This window comes from Brassica napus, chromosome A9, assembly GCF_020379485.1.
Source record: "Brassica napus cultivar Da-Ae chromosome A9, Da-Ae, whole genome shotgun sequence".
Lineage (NCBI taxonomy): Eukaryota > Viridiplantae > Streptophyta > Magnoliopsida > Brassicales > Brassicaceae > Brassica > Brassica napus.
Genome location: NC_063442.1, coordinates 24,935,594 through 24,961,893, shown reverse-complemented (window position 1 = coordinate 24,961,893; position 26,300 = coordinate 24,935,594). Strand labels below are relative to the sequence as shown.

General features: G+C 35.1%; 2 protein-coding genes and 1 long non-coding RNA gene across 7 annotated transcripts; 1 reads left to right on the top strand and 2 right to left on the bottom strand.

Moving 5' to 3' along the window:
• Positions 1 to 8,187: 8,187 nt before the first annotated feature.
• LOC125577579 lies at positions 8,188 to 11,870 on the bottom strand. The gene is made up of 2 exons (XR_007315992.1): positions 9,523 to 11,870; positions 8,188 to 9,420 (listed from the first exon to the last, which is right to left on the bottom strand). It is a non-coding gene; the product is annotated as an uncharacterized LOC125577579 (long non-coding RNA).
• Positions 11,871 to 15,629: 3,759 nt separating this feature from the next.
• LOC106367099 (50S ribosomal protein L11, chloroplastic) lies at positions 15,630 to 16,962 on the bottom strand. The gene is made up of 4 exons (XM_013806806.3): positions 16,648 to 16,962; positions 16,405 to 16,577; positions 16,263 to 16,326; positions 15,630 to 15,937 (listed from the first exon to the last, which is right to left on the bottom strand). Exons 1-4 carry the CDS (start codon positions 16,856 to 16,858, stop codon positions 15,726 to 15,728), a joined length of 660 nt encoding a protein of 219 aa, XP_013662260.1. The 5' UTR covers positions 16,859 to 16,962; the 3' UTR covers positions 15,630 to 15,725.
• Positions 16,963 to 19,440: 2,478 nt separating this feature from the next.
• Positions 19,441 to 23,085, top strand: LOC106367097. Of its 5 annotated transcripts, none has more exons than XM_048739016.1 (6): positions 19,441 to 21,505; positions 21,655 to 21,786; positions 21,995 to 22,174; positions 22,324 to 22,398; positions 22,487 to 22,673; positions 22,753 to 23,085. In XM_048739016.1, the coding sequence occupies exons 3-6, from the start codon at positions 22,079 to 22,081 to the stop codon at positions 22,935 to 22,937; spliced, it is 543 nt and encodes a 180-aa protein (XP_048594973.1). In that variant the 5' UTR covers positions 19,441 to 21,505; positions 21,655 to 21,786; positions 21,995 to 22,078; the 3' UTR covers positions 22,938 to 23,085. The 5 variants fall into 5 exon arrangements, with proteins under 5 accessions (XP_048594973.1, XP_013662253.1, XP_013662256.1 ...); XM_013806802.3 differs by adding an exon at positions 21,912 to 21,918 and having other exon boundaries at positions 19,445 to 21,786; XM_013806801.3 differs by adding an exon at positions 21,907 to 21,918 and having other exon boundaries at positions 19,445 to 21,786.
• Positions 23,086 to 26,300: the final 3,215 nt, after the last annotated feature.

Here is a 26,300-nt window from a genome sequence, read left to right as displayed (position 1 = left end):
GTTGAGTTTGTCAGGTATACATCCAAGTTGTTAGGTGAACATATAAACTACGTCTGAATCGAAGTATTTGAATGAGCTATATCTGAACGTTGTCAGGGCGAGGGGGGAGATGGGTCTCCAATATCATGGCTAAATTTGTTAGCAGAAGAGGTTGAAAAGGGGACACAGAGTGACAATGTGTATAAAGATCCACAGGAGAACACTTGTAGGATGCTTACCGTTTGGTCTCATCCTGAATCTTACGTCCTTCCGCCGGAGGAACAAGGTGGTAAAGCGTCACCGACAAATTCTGAAGATTACAAGACACCACCAGAGGATAATCCGATGAATGAATCTCGCACACCAGACGTTGGGAATTCGAAGCTGAGTCGATATCTGACTAGGTCATTAAAAAAAGCAGAGCTAGAAGGAAAATGTATTCCAATAAGCTCAACCAAAAAAGATGACATCCCGACGAAGCGTATTCCGAGACGTTCAACAAAGATTGGAGGAGTGTACACCCCAGACAGGAGACTGAAGAAGCTTTTCCAAAGCTGCAGGAAACCCAAATATACGCCCTTAGCAGACTTGGAGAAAGCGCAGTTTCAAGAGTTTCAGTCAATTCTCCGCGAGAATCCGGCACAGTAAGTTGTTTGGATATACTGTATAAATTTCTTGGACTGTCAAATGTTTAATATTGACTTTTGGTTTGTTTTCAAATTTCAGGGAATTTGAAATTGTTATTGGGATTCATGTCTCAAATAAGTTCTTCCTGTCGTTGGCGAGGCCAACAAATTGGGTCAGTACCGAGGTATTCAAATCATCAGAACTTAATTTGGTTTATTCAAGTTACAACACGGATTTCCACCGATTTAATGTTCTAATGGTTTGTACATATTTTTCAGCATATTTATGTGCTAATTGGTATGCTAGTAAGGCGACATGGACGCAATTACCTGAGTGGGAGGTGCAGATTTGTAGACTACTTCAGTATTGCGGGCATCATATCAAAGTTCGCAGAGTTCGAGAAGGCCTCAGATCAATTGGGATTCAACTGGGGAGGGCTTGGCAGTTACAATTTCACGAGAAAAACGCCGCGTCGGAATGACAAGAAGGGGTTGTTGGTTGATGTGGACAGGGTGTACGCCCCAATGATGTGGGGAAAATATCATTGGGTTGGTCTTGTGATTAACTTGACATGCAGACAAGTGGAGATTTTGGACTGCAACATTCCCCATAATGAGTCCGATAATGAGGTGAACAAGCACATGGCTTATCTTCTACGCGCATTGCCTCATGTCTTAGCTGCGTTTTCGCCTCCTTCCGATAGTAGTCATCCTGAAGAAGACCAAGCATTTTCATGGGTGCGTCCAGACAATATTTACTTCAACGAAAGGTCTGGCGACTGTGGACCATGCGCGGTCAAATTTCTGGAAATGCATGCAGCGGGATACTCGTATGAGGATATGGGGCAGATCGATGACAAAACGGTGGACATATTCCGTCAGAAATACGCGATGGATACCTATGAAGAATTTATTGGAAACGTAAAAGTTCAAAACGATTGTTGAAGACGTGTATACTGCCTGCTTCATTTCGTTTGTTAAACCGAATTGTTAAACGGTTATTGTATCTTTCCATTCATCCAGACACTATAATTCAAACAGATCAGTTTATCTTTGATGGTTTTACATCGTCTTTCTTATATATTTAGGGTTTAGGGTTTAGGGTATAGGGTTTAGAGTTTAGGGTTGCATGTTTAGGGTATAGGGTTTAGGGTTTAGTTATTTGTTTCAAAGGAAAACAATTTCAGAAGTATTTGGTGTTTTTACTGTTTCATTTAATAAGTATTAGTGTAAAATTTAAAAATTGATTGCAATAACTATTTCTCTGAGTGTGTTAGGTATAAAATGTGGAAGGGAAAATAACTTTCCTATTAACAAATAAGACTCCTTTGTTTATTTCTTTATTCTATATATACATATTCAATGCGTGTGATAAACATCTCCAACAGAACTCAATAGTATGGCATCTCTAAACATCCACAATCTTCCAGAAGAAATTTTGTGTAAAATAATAGAGATGGTGGGAGCGGATTCATTTTACTATCTTGGTGGTATTTTGCGGGCTGGGAAACGCGGTTATGCACTTGTCCACGAACCCTCCGTCTTAAGGAAGTGTAATGTTCAGCCAATGGTCACCTTTGCAACATGTCAAATCTGCACTGGTGATCAGTTTCGGGAGTTTTTCATCAAGTGCGTAACAGCTGGCAACACAAACGCTATCTACTATGAAGGGCTCTATGCAGCACTGATGGTAGGTCCTGAGAAATGTATTAGAATATTGCAACCAAATGTCCCAAATCATGATTTATCTACTTTAGCCGTCGGCATTTTCAACGTGTGTATTGGCAATGACAAGGAAGCCAGTAAACTGTTTCAGCAGTTCGCAGCTAATCACTATGACCTTCGCTCGGATGCGATAGTTGGACTATGAGCTGATCTAGAGTGGCGATTGATATCATTTGGAGCGCCATACATGAACAGATATGGTGCATCTTTCAAATTTCCGGATGATTAGGTCATCAAGTCACCAAGCTGCCTTTATGGCCATGATTACACAGTCGATTTTGAAGATTCTTGTAAAAACTGCAGGCTATTTTGGATATGCTGCAACATTTCTCACATCCTCTAGGACTTTATTTATGTTAATCCTCGATGTTATCTGTTTTCTATCGTATAGCTTAAGTATTCGTAGACCTTAAGTATTCGTATACCTTAAGTATTCGTCAATGTTATCTGTTTTCTCTCGTATACCTTAAGTATTTCGTCAATGTTATATGTTTTCTCTCGTATACCGTAAGTATTCGTATACCTTAAGTATTCGTATACCGTTTAATCAATCAAAAGTGAGTACAGATAAATACTAATGGAATTATGAATAGAGATGTCAATTGGGCTGTCCATATCCAATGGGTATGTCCAAATGGACAAAGCATTTTATTGGGCATTATTTTTCTTAAGTCCAAATTGACATTAGCCCATCTAATTTGGACTTAATAGGTTTCAGTCCAATTGGACAACTTTAAATTTTGGGCTCTCGTATACCGTAAGTATTCGTATACCTTAAGTATTCGTATACCGTCAGTATTCGTATACCGTTAGTATTCGAATACCGTCAGTATTCGAATACCGTCATTTTTCGAATACCGTCAGTTTTTGTACACCGAGTCTTATGTTTTCATGATAACGGTATGAGTAAAGAAACGATAAACCGATGTTGGAGTTTGTCTCCTAGCTTTGATGGTATACGTCACTTTCCAAAATAACAGCTAATGTTATACTCGACAACGGAATTAGAACAATGCTTAATGTGGTAAATGCATTACAACAAATAATAATTACTGCCAACTGTCGAAGGGGCGAAAAACTCGTGGCGCAACGAAAATCCCAGAGGAAAAGACCAACCTCTTTTATTCAGAAGCATCGGTTACACATGTCTTCAGTCTTGCTTAACTCCATGTGCCACATATCCCAATCAAAATCCAACGTAGGTGAACAGGGGCAATTATAAAACAAAGGTCGATCTGTTGACATGAACATGAACTTCTTTGTTAAGAACCACTCGTTAACGACCGGCACCCACGGAACATCATCCATTCTAACAAGCCATCCAATTGTACCAACTGCTTCTCTCGTAAAACTAGCGAAGTATTCCTCATCATCCCAGTAGAGTTTGCGAGTCATTGCATAGGTATACAACGCTCGTTCGTATCCAGCATCCGCTGCTCTCTTCATCAAAGCAAGACCTTCTTCGTGGCGTTGTAGGGCGTAGAAATACTCAACACCCTTGATGTAAAGAGTACTTGGGTTTCCGACATCGTAGCATCTTCTCAACAACGTATTACGCAAGCCTGTCCACCAAGGGTGTTTGTACAGATCAAACGAAGAATAGACGTCATCTTCTACGATCTCTTTCATCTTCTACGATCTCTTTCAGCTTCTACAAGCCTGTCCACCAACGTATTACGCAAGCCATCTTCTACGATCTCTTTCAGCTTCTCAAAAAACCAACTCCAAGACTCATTTGTTTCATTGTCTACAACAGCAAACGCTATAGGGAATACTTGATAATTGGCATCTTGCCCACTTGCAGTTAGTAAACACCCTTTGTACTTCCCAAACATATGAGTACCATCCACCACAATAACCTTCCGTAGATGCTTCCACCCGTCAATGCAAGCTTTCAGCGCCATGAACGCGTATTTAAACCTTGTCCGACCCTTATCATCTTTTTCAGTTTTGATATCATTAATGGACCTAGGATTTGCAAACTTTACAACATAAAAATATTTCGGCAGGAGCATGTAAGAGCTCTCTTCAGTTCCTTGTGCAACCACAGTTGCTAACTCTTTTGCTTTCCAACATTTTCAATATGTGGCCGTAAACAAGAACTCAGTCCGGAGCATCTCAGGTAATTCAGATGCGCGCGGTCCAGCTTGGAGCCTTTCATACTTTGATCTCATTAGTGCAGCTATTGCTTTCGACGTCGCATGTTTCTTATATTGCGCTTTAGCATCAGATGTGCAGACATGCTTCAGTTGCGCCTTCCTCACCTGATATGCCGAAGATTCCCCCAATTGCTTAGCCATAACATAAAATTTGTAGTTTTTATCAATGCATTTCGCTGCGACGTAGTTAAACACATGTTTGTGGAACTTGAATCTGAACACCTGCTTTAAGGCATAAATGTGCAAACTGATCTTGAATTCTTGCTTGCTACTGAATAGTTTTCCAGTGTAATATCAGCATCTGCTAAAGTGAAGTCAATATCATCGACGGTATAGTCGTTAACTGCTTCGTTGTTAGACGAAGATTCTACATCCTCAAATCCATATAGCTCAACGACTCTAACGTATTTCATGAGTGATTCGTCATCAGCCTTATCCGTTTCACGACTTCTTCTTGCGTCTTCCTCACGGCTTCGAGACTGAGGTACCGGTCCGATAAAGTCGTCATCCTCGTCTTCTCCTACCAGGGTTTCATGTGTCTGACCACCCGAAACACACTGAGGTACCGGTTCGACAAAGTCGTCATCCTCGTCTTCTCCATCCGAAGTTTCATGTGTCTGACCACCCGAAACACACATAGGTACCGGTTCGACAAAGTCGTCATCCTCGTATACTCCATCAGATGTATCATATGTCGGTCTAGACGAAACACATTGAGGGACCTGCCCAACGAAATCATCACTGTCGTCAACTTCACGAGTATGCATGTTGAACGGCTTTGGAGGAGTTTGGAGAACCAACATTTGGGAGTTGTTGTCCAAACTTGGGTCCTCTTCTTGATTTGGATCTGAATGATTCTCAGTGTCGGCCACTTGATCACTTGACTTGACACCTAAATTGTTACTTGCTTCTTCAATATTCTCCATCGAAATCCTAGATGAGCCTATGTAATCTCTACCCTCATCTACGTAATTTTCGAAAGTTGATGGTGGGTTTGCGGTACGCTGTTTATTTGTAAATGGACCACTGCCTTTGTTTGAAGAAGGATTAGTTCGTCCACTCCTCGTTTTAGTCACCACCTCACCACGTACACCTCCATATGTTACGTTCGTTCGACAACCACCACCTACCCCTCCATCATCATCCTTATCATCGTCCCATTCGCAATTTCGTCCAACAAAATCATGCCATAAATTGTAATCATAATCCTCATCGTCGTCATCTTCGCCTTCCCCTAACGCAGCATCTTCAGTCGTGTCCACTTTATTCGGAACTTCACATGTAGTTCCATCCACTTCACGCATCCCAAAACCATTTGAGGCATAAACTGCTTCAATTTACGCAACTCCCATCAGAATTATATCATCTTCAGTCAAATCAGTCTCACTGTCATTAACTTCATTCCGGGTGTGCACATCAGCAGACGTATTCCCAACTTGCATTTCGTTGCTGCTGGGAACTTCTTTGGACTTCAAAAGATTCCCCATTGGCCTCATATAAAGGATTTTTCCATCTACTTCCTCTCTGAATGTGACAAATACGTTGATGTACTTGTCCACCTTACGTGCCGAGTGAACAAGTCGAAATCCTTGTCGTTGGAAATTTGAACAGGAGCTTCTCTTTCACCAACAGCACAAGATCCGTGTTCACGAAGCCAATATGACATCTCAACGGCAACAGACATTCCAACTAGACCGTATGACTCAATAATGGCCCGCTTCAAGGCTTCAACAGAAGTTATCAACTTCGCATAGACAGCCCTCCCCATACGGTCGCTATCAAGTTTAAAATTCCAGTCACCAGTATCGTACATAATCCACCGTCCAGAGATTACAACGATGTATGAATCGTGAACACCTACGAAAAATAGAACGTAAATTAATTTAAAATTTCAATGTGCTAATCAGAAGCAATAAATATAGTTTCGTACAAAAAAACACCTGAATTCCGAACACCCTCAAATCTGTAATAAATGATTTCAGCCATAACTATAATGTCATAAATGCAATGGTGTACGGCTTATATATGATTTACCTTCGATGCTAGATACAGAACACCCACCATCCGCCATACCCTTTCCTCCCTCACCATATCGGATGCAGCTCATGCCTCTGTGTGTAAAATTTGCTGCCTCAAGTTTCCGAGTTCGGTAGCCTTTTTTACTCATCAACAAGGAGACAGACAAAGAGATAGGGTTCGTACGTATTTGTATTAAATAATTAATATTTGTCCTGTTTTTAATTAATAAATTAAAGTAAAACACATGTTTTCCAAAGTCACCAGTCATTAATGGCCGTTCGTCCACCTTGGAGCCGTTGTTTCCCGCGAGAAATCATCACATATAAGGCCTTCAAGTTTTGGGGTCAAATAGCCCAAAAACGAAGCCCAATACCATGTTTCCTTCTGAAATTAAAATAATATAATATTAAAATCGTCTCTTACACGCACATCCGGCGCGCGTGTGTCGGTTTTCCAGAGGCAAGTTTTTCTGGGCAAAAGACAGCTTGGTCCCACGAATTTCAGCTCAAGATTGTTGGTAAAAAAGGTTAAAACTGTCCACTTTTTCTTCTCTCTCCTACTAGGTTGCCCAACAACCTAATTAAAACATGGGCTTGCCCAATTTTCTAATTCAAACTTGAAAGTTGCCCTATCTTCTAAATTTCCCTTAAATGTATCTGTGTCCAACAGTTTTCCCTATCTTTTTGTACTTTTTTCTTTCCCAAGAAACCTAATAAGCTTTATAGTAGATTGGATGAAAATTCAATAGCAATACTAATCGTACTATTAACTGATCATCAACACAGACACACGTTCAAACGAAAGAAACCAAAAAATAAAGGAATCGAAACAACTACAGGAATGCTGAATATGAAGGCATGAATTAAAAATCAGGCTTCGAATGTTACTAATCGCCCTGCCCTGCACTGCAATTAACAGTAACAAAAATCTCTACATATATGATATATCTATACGTTTTTATAACTGTTAAAACTGCATGTTAAAACCGCACCGCAGTTAAACCGTTTGTCCCGCACCGCTCAAACCGCAGTTACCATTCAGAGCCTCAGTTCTCGCCATAATAATGCTGCAAGATCTGAGTTCTGATAGAAACAGGGGTTGAACCCCGGGTGGAACAACACCTCCTTGCACACCTACTTGAGCATCTAAATTTCAAAAAAGAAAAATATAAACACTAGGATAATACTGATGATAACACTAATAGATAATGAATTTGAGAAATAGAAACTTAATCTATGGAGCATTGATAATGCCCAGTTCTCTTAGGTTAATAAGAATGTTGTGTCCCTGTATTTTAGCTCCTCCTCCGCATGGTTAACACAGGTAAGCGAAACTTGTATTTCGATACTGATAAAGTTTGATTCCATTTTTGGTGACGGTTTGAATCGATCACACTTTTTGCTTTTTTATAGGATTAGGTCATTTGACATTGGGCTAACTAGCCTAAAATTGAATGGGCTAAAAGAGTTTATAAAAAAACTCAATATTTTATATGTATTTTATTTTCTTTAAAATTATAAAAAAACTATTCAAAATTTTCAAAAAACATAAAATTAATAAAAAAATTTAAATAAATATACGTTTCAAAGTTTTTTTAACGTATACTACTAGTGGGGGCTCCTTCATTCATTACTTGAAAATGACAAATGCTGGGCGTTTCAGTATATAGAGTGTCATGGTGTTGGACAACCACTGGTTCAGAACATACAAATTAACATATTCTGAAAAATTATAATTAATGGAAGAGGATTTAGATTCCTTTCCTCAAACAACTAAGAACAAGAAAATACATATGGATAGAACAAATAAGAACAAGATTTATGATCTGCATCTGCAAGAGAAAACTGGTGAAAGCTGTCTTCGACGGTCCGTTGTATAAGAACGTGATATGCGGAAATGATTAGAATAAATAAAAACAAGAAAAAAAATTATTTTATCATTTATGAAATAAATCTTTATTAGGAATACGATTTGGATGAACGATTGGAGGAAGAATGAAATTAGGAACCAGCAGATTTGGGGATTAGAAAAGACAAAAAATTAAACAAAGATGGATGGATGAGGAATTATTGAGAATAGAAAATTACCAAAACGGAGGAACATAACCAACAATTGGAACAAGGGAACAAAGGCAGATGGAACAACATGTGGAACACCGGGGGGGGGGGGGGGGGGGTTGAACACCGGGGCCTTGAGGGGCATGAACACCTGGACCTTGAGGGCTTGAGGGAATTGTGGGGCTTGAGAGGCTTGAGGGGCAGCCGGGGGCTTGAGGGACTTGGGGAACTATAAACCTGGGGCTTAAGGGGCTTGAGGAGTTTGAAAACCGTGGGGAGGGGCTTGAGGTGCTTGAACACCGTGGGGTTGAATACTGGGTGGAACAACACCTCCTTGCTCACCTACTTGAGCATCTGAGTTTCAAAACAGAAAAATATAAACACTAGGAAAATACCGATGATAACACTAATGGATAATGGATTTGAGAAATAAAAATTTACTCTATGGAGCATTGACAAAGGTCAGTTCTCTTAAGTAAATCAGAATGTCGTGTCTTTTTATTCTAGCTCCTACTCCGGTATATTGAACACAGGTGAGAGGAACACGTATATCGATACTGATAAAATTTGGATTCATTTTTGGTGACGGCTTGAATTGATTACTCCTTTTGACTTTTTATAGTATTAAGTCATTTGGCCCTGGACTAATGGGCCTAAGATGAATGGGCTAAGAAAGTTTATAAGAGATTTTATATGTATTTTATTTTATTTTAAATTATAATAATAATATACATATACCTCTGGTTGGTGCTTCTTCATTAATTACTTGAAGAGTGACAAACAATGGACGTTTCAGTATGTAGAGTGCCATGGTGTTGTACAACCGCTAGTTCAGAGCATGCAAATGAACATATTCTGAAAAATTAAAATTATCGGAAGAGGATTTAGGATTCCTATGCTCGAACAAATAAGAACAAGATAATAGTTATGGTTAGAACAAATGAGAACAAAACTTACGATATGCATCTGCAAGAGAAAACATGTGAAAGCTGTCTTCGATGGTCCGTTGTATAAGAACGTGATCTGCACAAATGGTTAGAAAAACTAAGAACAAGAAAAGTTCAAAAGATTATTTTATCATTTATGAAAGAAAAGTTCAAAAGATTATTTGAACACCGGGGCCTTGAGGGGCATGAACACCTGGACCTTGAGGGCTTGAGGGAATTGTGGGGCTTGAGAGGCTTGAGGGGCAGCCGGGGGCTTGAGGGACTTGGGGAACTATAAACCTGGGGCTTAAGGGGCTTGAGGAGTTTGAAAACCGTGGGGAGGGGCTTGAGGTGCTTGAACACCGTGGGGTTGAATACTGGGTGGAACAACACCTCCTTGCTCACCTACTTGAGCATCTGAGTTTCAAAACAGAAAAATATAAACACTAGGAAAATACCGATGATAACACTAATGGATAATGGATTTGAGAAATAAAAATTTACTCTATGGAGCATTGACAAAGGTCAGTTCTCTTAAGTAAATCAGAATGTCGTGTCTTTTTATTCTAGCTCCTACTCCGGTATATTGAACACAGGTGAGAGGAACACGTATATCGATACTGATAAAATTTGGATTCATTTTTGGTGACGGCTTGAATTGATTACTCCTTTTGACTTTTTATAGTATTAAGTCATTTGGCCCTGGACTAATGGGCCTAAGATGAATGGGCTAAGAAAGTTTATAAGAGATTTTATATGTATTTTATTTTATTTTAAATTATAATAATAATATACATATACCTCTGGTTGGTGCTTCTTCATTAATTACTTGAAGAGTGACAAACAATGGACGTTTCAGTATGTAGAGTGCCATGGTGTTGTACAACCGCTAGTTCAGAGCATGCAAATGAACATATTCTGAAAAATTAAAATTATCGGAAGAGGATTTAGGATTCCTATGCTCGAACAAATAAGAACAAGATAATAGTTATGGTTAGAACAAATGAGAACAAAACTTACGATATGCATCTGCAAGAGAAAACATGTGAAAGCTGTCTTCGATGGTCCGTTGTATAAGAACGTGATCTGCACAAATGGTTAGAAAAACTAAGAACAAGAAAAGTTCAAAAGATTATTTTATCATTTATGAAAGAAATCCTTACTAGGAATACGATTAGGATGAACGACTGGAGGAAGAATGAAATTAGAAACTATCAAATCTGGATATAAGAAAGAAAATAAAAATAGACAAAGATGGATGGATGAGGAATTGTTGAGATCATAAAATTACCAGGAAACGGAGGAACATAACCAATAATAATAAAAAAGGGAACAAAGGCGGGTGGAACAGTGAGGGTTTGAGGGGTTCGAACACCGGGGGCTTGAGGGGCTTTAAAACAGAGAGCTTGAGGGACTTGAAAATCGGGGGCTTGAGGGGTTGAAAACCAGGGGCTTGGGGAGGATTGAAAACCAGGGGCTTGAGGGGCTTGAAAAACCAAGGGCTTGCGGAGCTTGAAAATCAGGGGCTTGAGGGGCTTGAAACCATACGCTGGAGGGTATTGAGGTGCTTGAACACCGGGGGGTTAAACACTGGGTGGAACAACACCTCCTTGCTCACCTACTTAAGCATCTGACAAAAAATAAAAATATAAACAATAGGATAATACTTATGATAACACTAATGGATAATGGATTTCAGAAATATATACTTACTCTATGGAGCATTGACAAATGCCAGTTCTTTTAGGTTAATCAGAATGATGTGTTCCTGTATTCTAGCTCCTCCTCCGACATGGTTAACACATGTAAGCGAAAGTAATATTTCGATACTGATAAAGTTTGGATCCATTTTTGGTGACAGTTTGAATTGATTATTCCTTTTGCCTTTTTTATAGTATTAGGTCATTTGATTTTTGGCTAACGGGCTAATATTGAATGTGCTAAGAGAGTTTATAAAATATTTTATATGTATTTTATTTTCTTTAAAATTATAAAAATACTATTCATAATTTTCAAAAAACATAAATTTAATAAAAAAAATGTTAACAAAATATACATTTCAATATTTTTTAACATATATATTTTAAAGTTTCAAATTATTGTTTTAGTCCTATAACCTATAAATTGTTAAGCTAACCTTAAATCATGAATCTAATCCTCCAAAATAAAGATTCACTAGCATAAGGAATGAAGCAGAATCAAATGTCGACTATTTTAAATATAAATAATCAAATAATACTTTTTTAATGTCGAACTTTTTTTTGTTTTAACTAGTTGAATAAATTCACACTAAATACTTTATGTTATATTTTCTTCTTTTCAATCTCTCAATTTCAACCATTGTAACATATTTTATTATATGAAATTTAAATTTATCTCTTTTTTCTTACTTTTTAATCTATACTATTATTTGCGAAGTAAATTTTAGCAACGAAGCTCTCACGTTAAAAGTTAGGGCGGTTAATATCTATAATGAATTTATCTATAATTAACAATATATTAAAAACGAATTTTTATTTATAATAATATTTTTTTTTCAAAAAGATAATTTTTACATTGTGTTGTTATCTTAAAACATATTTTTCAGTTATAAATATAATTAAAACGAATTTTTATTAATAATATTAATTTTTTTTTAAATATGATAATTCTTATATATTGTGTTGTTATCTTAAAATTTATTTTTTCAATTATAAAAGTTAAAAAATAACAAATAAAAAATTTATAATTAAATATTAATCAACTAAATTTATATAAATATATTTACTAAAATATTTTTAATTTGTAAATGTTTTCTTTTAAAATTTCAGCACAATAATAAAATTATATATTTTATTTAAATTTACGTCATATATATATATAATTTGATGTTTGATTTAATGTTTTTGAAAACATAAATAATAAGTTATGATGCTGATTTTTTAATTAATAAAATATAAACTAATATATATTTGTAAAAAGATTAAGCCCGCATGTGTGGGCAAAACATCTAGTTGTCAGATACTTGTTGAGAAGTCATCGTTATTAATTAAGGGGGTGTTAGTGGGAGTAAGATTTATATAGAATTTGTTGATTTTAAAAGTTGAAAGATTTATTAAATTTGGAAAGAGTTGTAGAGAGTTTTGTGTATTGTGAAATTCTATGAAAACACATTGATATAATGATTCTAAGAATCTAAGGTATATAAGTAGTATTCTCAAAATCTTGTGTTATGAGTTAAATGGTGAAGAATACAACTTCCAATAACACCAACTTTAATAGATTTAAAGAATCATTAAAATCTAAACTTTTTGAATAACAAAAGATTGTGTATAGAATTACTAAATCATAAAACCAATAACACTAGATTTTAATGAGAATGTGAGAATGTGTAAACCAATAACACTAGATTCTATAAATTCTAACAATCATCATAAATATAACTCCCACTAACACCCCCTAATGCTCACAGAGATTCTCATGAGAAATTCCCATTACATTTGTCAATTTATGACTATTTCAATATTCTTAAAATATTTTAATTAACTAAATAATAAAAGTTTATGAACTATTAGTATTATTTAGATTACATATCCCACTTTAGAACTTTATTCATTGAAGTTGATCTATTATGACAAGCTATTTTAAGTTTTTTGATATCCGTTAACTTCATAAAACAGAAACTGAAAATCAAATTTTATTATTATTCACTTATAAAGTTGTTCAAAACTCAAGAGTAACTTTTTGGACAGTGTGAGATATATAGAAAAAGAGAATTTTAAACTTTTTTTATAAAATAAAAAATGAAGATAGAAAATATTATTCAAATAACTAAAACGGATGTGAATCAATGGTAATAAAGTAACCATATCGTTCGCGTTCAGGATAATTTTGGTTTGGTTTGAGTTATGCTGAAGTAAAATACATAACTAAAATTCTAAACATAAGAAATTTAATACTTAAACTGAATTAAAAAAGTATTCAACACACATAATATTCGACCAAATAGTAACATTCGAATATTTATAACAATAAAATACTTAATAATGATCATTATAATCCAAAATAATAAAAATTTGTAGAACTTGTATATGTGTTTGGTTAAGTTCAGGTTATGTTTCAGTTATCAAGTAAAACCGAACTGAACCCGATATCCAAAATATCACAATATGAAATCCGGGTTATTTTTTTGATCCGATACCTTTATTTTGGGTCAGATTCGGGTTTTGGTTTTGGGTTTATGCCCAAACCTAGAATACACTTACAATTCTCAAATTCAGTATCCCCTTTATGGACTACTCAAGACATGTTACAATTAATGGTTAATGTGGATCCTAATATCCACATTAGGTATTTGGTAGTGGTTGTTTGTAAAATATCAGGAAAAAAATAATGTTGGCAACTATATTTTCAGAACACAACGATCTTATTAGATTCTGGTCGACAAAACTGTTCTTTATTGATTGAGATTGATTGGAATACAAAGGTTACGATGAATGAAATGACAATGACTAAGAACTAAGACAATAGTACTGAGAGTCAGAGGTCGAGTAGGTCGAGTGTGTGATGTGTAGTGTCTAGGGTTTTGAATGTCCCTTCTCTCTTCCTTCATTTCTTCCTTTATAGTCGCTCTCCTCCAAGATCATCTCAACTACTTCCGCCAATCTCGGCTCTCCCGGTCTTGACCAAGTCGCACTCGTCATTCCATCTCGGTGATGGGCATACTCGGGCCTTACGAGTTATTGGCCTCAGGAATTGTCCCCCACCATTTTGAGTGGAGGGCAACCACAAAAAAGTGTGATTACCTCTGCCTTAATTCTTGCTTGGAGCGCTTGTCTTGATCGAGATAGAGCCTATGATTCTTTGACAAGTGTTGATCCTCGCCGCCTATGACTTTAATTCGCTGTAACAGTTGCTTCTTCGTCACGCGGTCGATATAAGTTCGAAGGGATAATGTTCATCATTATTTTTGTCCTAAAAAGCGGACATGCCGCCTTGGTATATTTTTTATTGTTTTTTGTATGTTCTTCCAATGGATTTGGAAAGACGAAAACTTCAGCTCAATTGAACAGTTTAGAAAAAGTAATTGACAGATCTACTGCTGGTGGAGACGGGTCTTACCGACTTCAATCGTTGATGGTTCTTCATGTGATGGTGATTTCTTGCTGCAAATTATGGTTTCTTCAAAAAGCAGCATGAAATTCTATGGAACAATTTCTTTGGCCCTATTATTATTATCAATATAGCAATATAAAAAGTTGTCTTGTTTCGGTGGCTCCTACTAAAGTATTAAAAGAGAGTGACAGTCGTTCTCAATTCAGTCTGAAGCGTAGTGTTTTTAGATTAATAAGAAGATTATCTCTCTTGAGATTCAACTATTTCCGATGCAAATATAGAACTTTTATATAAAAAATATTTAGTTATCCATATGCAAACTAGATGTGTGTTAGTTTAATTTGGGGATATAAAATCAATAATATAATATTTAGTTTGTACTTATAAAAAATGTATCTAAAGATAGATTATTAATTTATAATTTTAAAGGAACCATATATTTACACAAAACTTTCTAAAAAGTTATTATCTCATTATTTAATAGTGTTTCATATTCTGAACCAACCAATTTGGAACCGAATAAATTTATTAATTTACAGAGTTTCTACAGTATAAAAGAGATGAATGAGTAATAGAAGAGCCGTTTGATGTCAAAAAAAAAAAAAAAAAAAAGAGATGAATTATATTTATCACCAATTGATGATTTTAAGTTAAAAGTCTATCTAACTTAACATATTGAATTTTCAATCCGTGATTCTAGAAGTCTTCTAACTTGTTAATCACGTCCGAGCAAGACCAACAAATGAGAACCCTCGCAATGATAGTATTCACATCGATAGTTCCAGGCGAAAACATTTGATCCGTGGTGAGAAACCAGTAAGATTCATATATTCGTTTGGTCGACTCTAATGAGCATGTCGCTCCTTATGCTACAGAGGCGAGGACGTTTTGTCTTTCGGACATCATTATCATACTCCATATGTCCTATTAATGAAAACACACTCTCTACGTCGGTTTCCTTCAAGGTTACTTACATGCCTTGCCAATTATATTGCAGGAACATCAGCATAATATAAGACACATACACATGTCACGTCTCTGATATCACGCAAGATAATGTTTATATGGATAACTCTCAAGTGTCTTTGTTGGAAATTACATTTAGAAACAAATAAAGCACAGAAACTACAGTGCAGGGTTTTACAACAAAACAGCTTTCTTTTTGGGTTCAAGAACTGGAGGGTCTATGTCGATCCCCATGTTCGCTGCAGTTCCTGCAATGATTCTCATAGCGGATTCAATGGTCGTGCAGTTCAGATCGGGCAGCTTCTCTGCTGCGATTGTGCGAAGCTGGTCTATTGTTATCACCCCAACTTTATCTTGCTTTGGGTCTTTCGATCCCTTCTCAACACCTGTTTCCACAACTCAAACGTCAAACAGGCACAAAACTCACAGGAAGAGAGCCAAAGAAATAGTGTAGATGGCACCATCATATAGTCTACATCAGAACACATGATTTGCTTGCTAATTTATTCTATCTTTGAGTAGATATGCTCAAGTAACGATCTAACAAAACTAGTAAGACAAAGGACATGGTGTTGAAAAATTCACAAAACATTTGGTATACATGATTTTCTTGCCAATGGTGAACTTCTACCAAGTTACTATTCTTGCAAAACCAAACGCCTTAAGATTCTCATTTATAAAAATGCACATTCATTGGTCATTATAATTCACCTGCAGCCTTTAGCAACAGAACCGAAGCAGGCGGGGTCTTGAGGATAAAGGTGAAGCTCTTATCCTGCAACCATGTACATATAAACTCCATGAAACACTCTCATAGACATTATCACTAGTTAAGCAGGGTAAAAAAACTCACATCGAAGACGGTGATTTCGACAGGAATGATGTAACCAGCTTTATCAGCGGTTCTAGCATTGTAATCCTTGCAGAAAGCCATAATGTTGACTCCCTTCGAACCAAGGGCCGGACCTACCGGAGGAGCCGGAGTTGCTTTCCCGGCCTCAAGAGCCAGTTTTATAAGCCCCACAACTGCCAAAGGATGAGACGATTGAGCACGGAGATTAACATTTTAAGGAAATGGGTAGTGGAAAGCATGTACCTTTCTTGGCTTTGCCTCCAGGTTTGGGTGGAGCCATGGCGATGACGGTGAGAAATCTCGGGGTTGAGGAGAGAAGTGGGGGCTGCCCCTTTCCCAGAAACTGGACTGATACATTTGCTTTGGAGGATAACTTAGCAGAAAGAGAATTTGATTTGGGATGAAGAGAAGACGAAGCGGAGCTGCAGAGAGTTGATAGAGAAGAAGACGCCATTGAAGGAAGAAGGTTGTGATAGCAGAAGGCGAGTTCTCGGATTGCAAAAAATCCTTATCCACTTTTGAGTTTAAAGCTCTCACTTAATGGGCTTAATAAGTAGGCCTATAATTCAAGATCTAAAGCCCAGGCTGTGTAGAGACATGTGCTGCTATAATCTATCTCTCGACTACGTACCCGTTCGGGTTCGGATCGAGTATTTCGGATTTTCAAGTATTTCAATATTGAGGTATAAAACTCATTCAAGTATTTCTGTACTTTGGATTGGGTTCAGTTATTTTTAGTTCGGGTTCGGATATTTAGATTTTGAAATAAAAATAAAAAAAATTTATTTCTCAAATTTCTTGTATTTAAAAATATAACTTTCACTTAACTAATTTTTTTATATTTTTAATAGATTGAATGGTTAATAGATTTAGATATAATATTTTGAAACTAAAAAAGAATATTAATTTGGTTATTTTTTTAAATTTTGGATGTAACTTTTTGTTAATTCTTGAAATAAAAAATTTGACATGCATTTTAAGTGAATAGCAAATCATTTTCTCTGTAATTATATGTATATCATATGAACTGAAAGTATGTGTAGTATCAATATAAATATTTTATATAAAATGAGAGATGTAAATTAGAAATATATGGTTAATTATACATATGTTCGGTTATCTTCGGATATCCATTCGGGTTAGAATATTATCCGTTCGGGTTCGGATATCCAATCTCTCTTAATTCAATACCCGTTCGGATATTTTACTACTTCGGTTCGGATTTCGTTTCGAGTTTTTCGGATCAGGTTCGGGTGCGGCTTCGGATATCGGGTAAAGTGCCCACATCTACTCTCAACTATGGAACCAGTAACTCTTTGGATTCTGTCAAAGGCAATAGCCATTAATTTGTTATTTTTGTTTGGCTGATTTTCGTTTTACTGGTGTGGGTTAATTATCATTGTTGTATTTGGACAACACTAGTGATCGTCCTTGTATATAGTAGAGTTATATTTCGGGGGAAAAAGGTTACATGATACAAGAATCAAATAAATCATCATATCTGTATATCCACACCAAAAAGGTATCGTGTCTGAATTTTTTTTTTCAATGATGTTTTAGATTTTTTGGCATATTAATAAAAATTAAATACATAACTTGATTTATTAGTTTTGTTATTTTTATTTGTTTTTAAATAAAGTTATGCCACTCATATTTTAAAATTTTAATTCATGTTTTAATTTAAAATTGAAATACATTAACTAAAGTTACAACAACAAAAATTTTATACAAAGAAAAAGTTTAAAACACAATCGTCTGTATATGAAAGTAATATCATGTAACCAATGTTTTGAAAATCGAAACAATGCCGATTTGGTATAGCTATTGGTTGACTGATTAGACCGGTATTATATATATGTAATCATATATCTTATCTATTAAAAGAGAAGTACTATTTTTATCTACTATTTAAAAGTCTACTAGGACCATTTCATTAATCACATAATATGACATAATAATTAATAGGAATATTAATAATAAATTAATTTTAACTATAGATTTGAATGTTATTTTCAGTAATTACAAAATCTGTTGAGAAAAATCTAACAAAATCTTACTAAATTTTTAAATAATATTTATTAAATATTGCATTAATTAATTTCTTAATTAAGTAATATAATGCTTTCATTTAAATAAATTATCATCTACCACTAAAACGGGTTCAAATTTATTAATCATGTCAGATGTTTTTTATACAAATGAAGTTATTAACATATGTTAAAAATTTATTTCTACAGCTATATATTTTCAAAAATCATATGTTGAAGAATATTTTATATTTGATTATTTCAAATTATGAAAACTCAAAAACATAATAAAAAAAGGTAAAATGTATAAAACAAACCCCTATATTAATAAAGTAATAAGAAACCTAAACAATAAAATTAAAGAGTTATAAAATTCATAACACTAAGATATAAATTGTATATTTAAATTTATATAATAATATCAAAATTAAATATTTATAAAATGAAAATATACCCGCACGATGTGCGGGATAAACTCTAGTTTTCATTATATGAATCTAAAATTAGTTCTACATATGATATATTTTTTGGTCTCTTTTATTAACTATAAAATAAATAATAAGCATAAATTTAGCTATATACACTAAACAAATGAATATTATTTAAACTGAAATTGATAGAATCCAAATGATTAACCGTTCAGATTATCATATTTATTTATTCTTAAAATTAAAGTCCTATAATTAGTGAATATGTCAAAATGAGAATAGTATATGAGAGCCAGATTTTTTTTAATATTCTTTCTTAATAAAATAAAATTAAATAGAAATCTACTCCATCCATTTTATAAAAAGTGTAACTTAAGACATATTTCACGGAAATTAAGAAAATTATAAAACATACTAGTATACCCTTATTTAATAAAAATGTTATAAATAAACATCTCTTTGTTAGTTAAAATGGTAAGAAAGAGATTGTGTATAAAAAAATTGCATTAACAATATAGAATGACTTTTTTTGAAACAAAAAAAAAATTAGAATGACACTTTTTTAGAAACAGAAGAAATATTAAATAGTGATAGTCAAATATTTCTTATGGAATATTAAATTTTGATAACAATCGAAAATCATTGATTATATGATGATTTTTATAAAATTTTGTTATATTTTGAACTAATAGAGTTTAGATCCGAAGAAATCTATTACCTTAATGCCTTTTATTAGTCATTGGATATTAATTTATAAAGTTTATGTTGTATTAGTATGAATTTTCTCACATGTATTTACCATTGTTGGATCACCGTAAAGTTGTCAATATGTGTTTTCTTCTCTTGATTCTTTTTAGCGCTAATTTATTAGGATATTACAATTATGAGAAAGATCACATAGACGATTCGACAACCGGCAATACTATCTGATTTATGAGGATCTATGTGTAACTGCATTACGAGAGCCGCTCTATGAAGATCCACGTCTGACCAAGTTTACTTGCACCATGTTGAAGATTCTTTGTAAGCCTTTTTTCCGTAGTTTATATAATTGTTTAATAAATCGCTTTCTCCGGGAATTGAAACCTGGACATGCTGGTGTAAAAACATTAATGAATACTTAGTCAAACCACTAGACTAAGGGAGCTTCCACTCTTCTCTTGATTTGGTGGATGATTTTTTTGTAGTTTATTTTCTTTCAACTTATTATTCGAGTTGATTACCTAGTCAAACTAGAAAACTTTGTCGTAACAAATTATTCATTATTCGAGTTGATTACTCAGTCAGATTAGAAACACACAATAATCTATCTATCTATACTAATAAAGGAGAGTTTTCTCCCACCTTAAGTAGCCAAATCACCATATAGCATGGGCGTTTTAGGACACCTGGCATCACTTTATTTACGTTTTCCGCTTTGTTAGCATCAAATAAGCGACACTATTTCGGGCTTCAGCTTTCGTATACAAAAGTTAAATTATGGGTTTGTAACAAATAAGAAAATCCAAAATGGATCTGCAAAATCAGATGTGATATCAAATAGCCCACTACATGTTCCTTCTTCTTGGACTTCATCTTCTCTATGATAGAAGTTCTCATCTTTCCACACAGAAACCAGAGCAATACGCAACGCTTATCATTGAGAGTTTGAGACTACTCATTAAGTTTTACCATTAACTCACTCTGTAAAACTCCCTCAGTACGTCGAATTTCGTTACTTCTCTCCCTACCTCCTTTGCAAATCCCTAATTTTCTATTCTATAAATAGTGATGGAACTAGGCCTGGGATTTCGGGTATTCGGATCGGTTCCGGATAAGATCCGTTCGGGTCCGGATATTCGGTTATTTACAAATTGTATCCAATGAGTACTTGGAACAGTTCGGTTCGGTTTCGGATCGGTTTTCGGTCGGTTCCGGGTCGGTTCCGGGTATTAAATTATTAAACCAAAACTAATATTTTTATGTATTTTATATTTTCTATTTTTTTTTAATTTTTTTTTTTAAATAGTTTAATTCAAATCGGATATATATGTATAGTTTGAAAGTAACTACAACGAAATAGAAGTGGTGCAGTGGTAAAAGTTGATGTATTTTCAACTTTCCCACCCGGGTTCGAAACCCATGAGGCGCAAATCCATATTTTTTAAACATTATTTCGGTTTAAACGGGTACCCGATCGGATCCGGATAAAAATCCGAACCGACCCGATACCCGTGGATATTCATAAACATTACCCATCGGTTAAATATGCCTTATCCGAAACCGATCCGAACCGGTCCATTTCGGGTCGGATCCGGTTCGGTATTCGGTTCCGGTTAAAAAGTCCCAGGCCTAGATGGAACCATCTCCTAATTTCACTGCTTCAGATTCATTACCATTTTGTTTTTACTAAAAGAGCCTGCAACAATGGTGGAATCCTCATTGAGAGTCTCAATTGTCTCTCCCTTGCCATCTCTCCCACTACACTAATATTAATTACTTTTTCCCATCACCGCTTTGTAAAACCCTAATTTCTCAGATTATAAATAAAGGTTGAAAACCTCCAAATCTCATTGCTTCACCATATTCTTTATACTGGAACCTGTGACGATGGTGACCTCTCCAATCCAGCTTTCCAATTGGAAGACTGGCGATGCTTCTCAGACGGTGGTGACGCGTCTCCTTGCTCACATATATCCACGTTCTTTATCTAGAACTTCCTTGATCTGCAGAGAAGCCTTTCTTGCCATGGCAGCATTATATTACTTGGTCTCTTTGATATTCATCTGTAATAATTAGCTGTTGATGTTCTGTAGATTGCAGTCAAGAGATTGAAGTAGCAGAGAAGAGATAAATTTTGCTGTAGAGTCAGCATTTTAGGCCGTATTCGTCGCAAGAATCTATTGAGTGCAAAAGCTTACTGTGCGGAAGGACGAGAACGACTCATTGTAAGTCTTCAGAACCAAAATGGTTTATATACTTATTGAAAATTATCTTCCATTTGAAATGTCGATTTGTTTTCCATATTGTTGTGTTTTATACAAATAGTACTGGTGTTCTTTTGCTAGAGCAGGTGCCTGGTACGAGACCTGTAGACAGGCTGAAACGAACAACAAAACAAGGTCTAACGAATGGTTTTACCTTCTTGTTTACCAGAAGAAGTATGGTGAAATTGCGGATCAATAGCTAATTGGGAAGTATGTAGACGAGGAGCTGGAAAAGGTAATTTTAGTACGACATATGTGTGTTCAGAATGAGGCAGAGAAAAGACCAACAATGTCTGAGGTTGTGGATATGCTGATGAATAATCTATGGAGAAAATGGGTTATCTTGAAGGTATCCCGCTCTTCAACATATACAATAGAAGTTAAATCTATAGATGAAATTAAGAGATTCAATCCCTAGATAAATATCATCAGAAAAAGAACAAGAATTGATTAATTGTATATTATTCGATTAATACAGTTTTTTATTTCTTTTGCAAGAATCTGGTTTTGGTTCTGGATATGGAGGTGGCTAAACTGACAAACATTCAAGCTTCTGAGGCTGCACAGATTGTGGTATAGCTTATAATGAAGCACTAACAATTAACTTTTACTATTACTTTTTCCTGATGATGCATATATAATGCTGTAAACTGGTTTGCAGGGGATATGTGTCGATGCTCACATTGAAACTGAACTGCCTTGGTCCCTTGCTGATATTGTTTGGTATATCTACACCTTCCAGCTCAAGTTAAAGAACTTCAATTTTACTTCAAAGAACCAAAACCTTCACCATTTCTCGCGTTTTTCCTTCGCGAGAGCTTGCATCTGCGCCAGCCTTTGTTGTAAATGTTGGTCTATTTTCTTACTATGAGTTTGCTGCTATCTAAAGTATATAATCTCTGTGTCTGTTGCCTTATTAATTGGAAGGTGCAAAGGTCTCTGAAGCAGTGCAGCCTGAAGTTGTGGCAAATAGATCATATGCCAAAGTTGATAAGACTTGCTGTGTAACAGAGGCGCCATCTATATCTGATGGTTCACTTGCCGGACGTACATCATCATGTTGCTTTGGACGAAGAAACCACGTTTGGAATGAGTCTACTATGAGAACTTAAACTACCACGTCTTTATTTATCAAATAATTGATTTCGTATCTATTTCCCTTTGGAAGGAGTCTACTAATGAAATTTATTACCTTTTTTAAAAATTCTCAAGTGTCGTGGTTTTTTTTATTAGTAATAAATCATCTTTCAATTATCTTTAGTTCTATTTCTCCTATTTAAACTTTCTAATTTCTTTACCTCTATTTATCCTTTTTCTACTCTACGTGGTGGTTGTTGTTTCAATTAGTAATGCAAATCATTTTCAGAACAAAAGATTTACATCACGTGGATCTGTAAAGTCAATAGTCATACGCCCTTGCATGGATATCAAATTTGCAATGCTTATGAAACCGTGGCTACAGATAAATTTTGTACTTTCCAATGACACCCGTAAACAACATGCTAAGCTCGCAACACATATGAATAATAAAGTAATAAACTGAAAATAATCAAATCTCAATTATACAATCAGAAATTCACAAACCATTAAGCATTTAGTTTACAAAAAAGGAGTTCACAAACTGAATTTCTTAAGCACACAAGATTTAAAACAATAACACTGAAAAAAACACGACCATCGTTGCGCCCAAGGTACGTATTGGCCACTCCGCGTCTGCCAGTGACAGTTTGAAACATGTTACAAGTCAAAATTAGAGCTAAGATAAGGTTCACGGCAATAATAACAATGATACGTTAAACGTCGTCGACAATTACTATCCCGACACATAACAAGCAGCTTCAAACTTTAATTGAACTGTAAAGTTGCAGGGTAACTACCCGCCTCCCAAATGAATCATTCTAATGCATACTGTAAATGCAATGAGATTGGCATAAGACAACCAATAATTAACTTACTGGATTCATGATTCCTATGAAGACAAAATATTTAACTAATACTCCCACAATGAAGCCTCCAATAAATTATCACATCTTTGATATAGATATATAATCACAAAAAAATACAAACATTTTCACTTTTCCTTATGAAAACATCAACTTTACTGTATGTTTAAATTTTAAATAAATTAATTTATTATGATTATGAGTTTTTTATTTTATTTTTATTAAATTGACCAGTTACAATCACTTACGTTGTTTTACTTTGAACTAAACAACTCCAAAACAAAGTAATACACGCTGTTTGCTAACCACTATAAGATGGATCAAAAAATATCATTCTCTTTTAACATATTTTTATTTTCACATTTTTGAACATATTTTATTTATTAAGACCAGAAAATAAATTGTAAATTTATTTAAAAATAAAACATATGAACCCGGCGCGTAGCGCCGGAAAACCGCTAGTTATACATTAAGATGACGTTAAAACATCATTATTCGTTTAAAACAGGAAATATAATAATTATACATGACAATACTGAGTAATCTAGTCCAGCTCATTTGCAAAGTCGCAGGCATCGAGGTACAATGTCCCTTCAAAGTTTTCAGTGAGGTTCACTTCTTTAGCTTTGCCTTTCGTGGACTCTTGATATAACTTATAGAGATGTGGGAGAGTACGACAGGTACGGGACCAATGTCCTTTACAGCCAGATTTGTAACACACTGTCTCACGTTTCTGGGTGGTATCCACTTGAGTTTCTTTACCCTTAGGAACTTGTTCGGATCTAACCCACTTGTTAGATCCCTTCCATTTGGGATTGTAAGTTTTTTCACGTTTGTTGTTGAATCGGCGACCATAACCTCGGTTGCTCTGGTTTCTCCTTTCCGAATTTTCTATCGCTGTAGCATTCACTTAATGAAATCCTTTGGCTCCCCATAGGTCGGGAATTGTGGTTTTTGATCAGAAGCTCATTGTTCTTTTCAGCCAACATGAGCGCAACCATCAATTCATAAAATCTCGTGTACCCGCATTTTCTGTAAATTCCGGGCAGGAAGTGAAGCTGTTTGTGGAAAGTGTTGTACGTTTTATTCATCATTTCTGTCTCAGAGACAGGGTTATCACAATATTTCAGGAGTGAAATTATCCTCAGGACAGCGGAATTGTAATCCTCAACCTTTAGAAAATCTTGGAACCTCAGGTTTTTCCATTCTTCTAGAGCGTGAGGGAGGTTGACTTCTCTATGGTTATCGAACATTTCTTTTAAATCTTGCCACAGTTCAGTTGGGTCTTCTACGCTTGCATAGTCGTGCGTAAGATTCTCATCTAAATGCTTCTTCAGGAAGATTATCGCTTTGGCTATATGCTCGGGCGGCGATTTGTTACCGATTTTTATCGTTTCGGTTAACTTCTTCATTACATGGTAAGGTATCACATTTATGACAAATCTGATGTAATTTTCGCCAGTTATTTTCAAAGCTGGAACTGAAGTTTCTCGATGTTTACCATTTGTATTTTGAATCACAGAATAATCGTGCTGATAACGTGTTATGAAATAACTTATAATTTTATAGTATCGAGAAATTTAAATAAGGGTGAAATTTTATAACTGCAGGAAGGAGATAAAACTGACATATAATAAATATACGACATAGATAGTTTATTATAAAGGAAGAAAAAAAGTGTAAGGGACGAATTACAAATGATCGAAATCGATTATTTATATAGAAGTAAAAAAGTAGAAGTTACTGTGTAAATAATGACAGTGGGTTCCACTTAATTTTCTTTCGCAAGATCATTTCAATGATCGGTGCAGCTTTGGTTGATATCTTCTTTTTCACGTTTACAACAAAATACTCTTTGTTTTCTGTTTAAACAAGACTGGATATGTGATCATTTGATCAATTGATCACTTTTGAACACATGAATTATCTTCCCACCTGTCTTTCAAACCACCCAAATGCGACCAGATTATGCATCTATAACTTGATGCCCAGCACGCAAGTTTCAAAAGAAATGGCAATAATAATCTTGTAACATCGTGAAGAAAAATCTCGCATTTTACACCAAAAAAAAAATCTCGCATTTAGAACTTTTGATCTGACTTACCAATAAAGTCAACAAACTAAGGAAGGTCGAAAATTCGTGGATGAAATGAGATACAGTGTAGTTAAGAAGCCAAGTAGGTCAGTCCGTATAGACCTTTGACCAAAAAAAGAGAGCAAAAAATTGGTGAACAAAAAAAAAGGAAAAAAGTTTCTCAGCTACACCATGTTTAGTATAATATGGTGCAAACCATCTAGAGTTTAGAATTGTGTCGAAACCTACACGATGTATATGATAAATACATGCCACATATACGACGTTAATAAAAACATGGTGCCAACATCATAACGAGGTTTAATTGATTTTAGTTAAAATAATTGGGGTCAGCTCGTAATTAAGTAAAGTTAAACTCCAATTAACAAAACCCGACCCGAACCAAACGAAAAACCCGACCCAGACATAACCAATTCTCTCCCCCAAATCGATTTCAA

Bases quoted from the DNA above. Each gene is read 5' to 3' on its own strand.
- LOC106367099 (XM_013806806.3), bottom strand. From the start codon at position 16,858: ATGGCGTCTTCTTCTCTATCAACTCTCTGCAGCTCCGCTTCGTCTTCT. The intron at 16,578-16,647 runs GTACATGCTTTC...ATCCTTTGGCAG, and splicing joins TGGAGGCAAAGCCAAGAAAG to TTGTGGGGCTTATAAAACTG. The intron at 16,327-16,404 runs GTGAGTTTTTTT...ACATGGTTGCAG, and splicing joins TCGAAATCACCGTCTTCGAT to GATAAGAGCTTCACCTTTAT.
- LOC106367097 (XM_048739016.1), top strand. From the start codon at position 22,079: ATGTGTGTTCAGAATGAGGCAGAGAAAAGACCAACAATGTCTGAGGTT. The intron at 22,175-22,323 runs GTATCCCGCTCT...TTCTTTTGCAAG, and splicing joins GAAAATGGGTTATCTTGAAG to AATCTGGTTTTGGTTCTGGA. The intron at 22,674-22,752 runs GTTGGTCTATTT...ATTAATTGGAAG, and splicing joins CGCCAGCCTTTGTTGTAAAT to GTGCAAAGGTCTCTGAAGCA.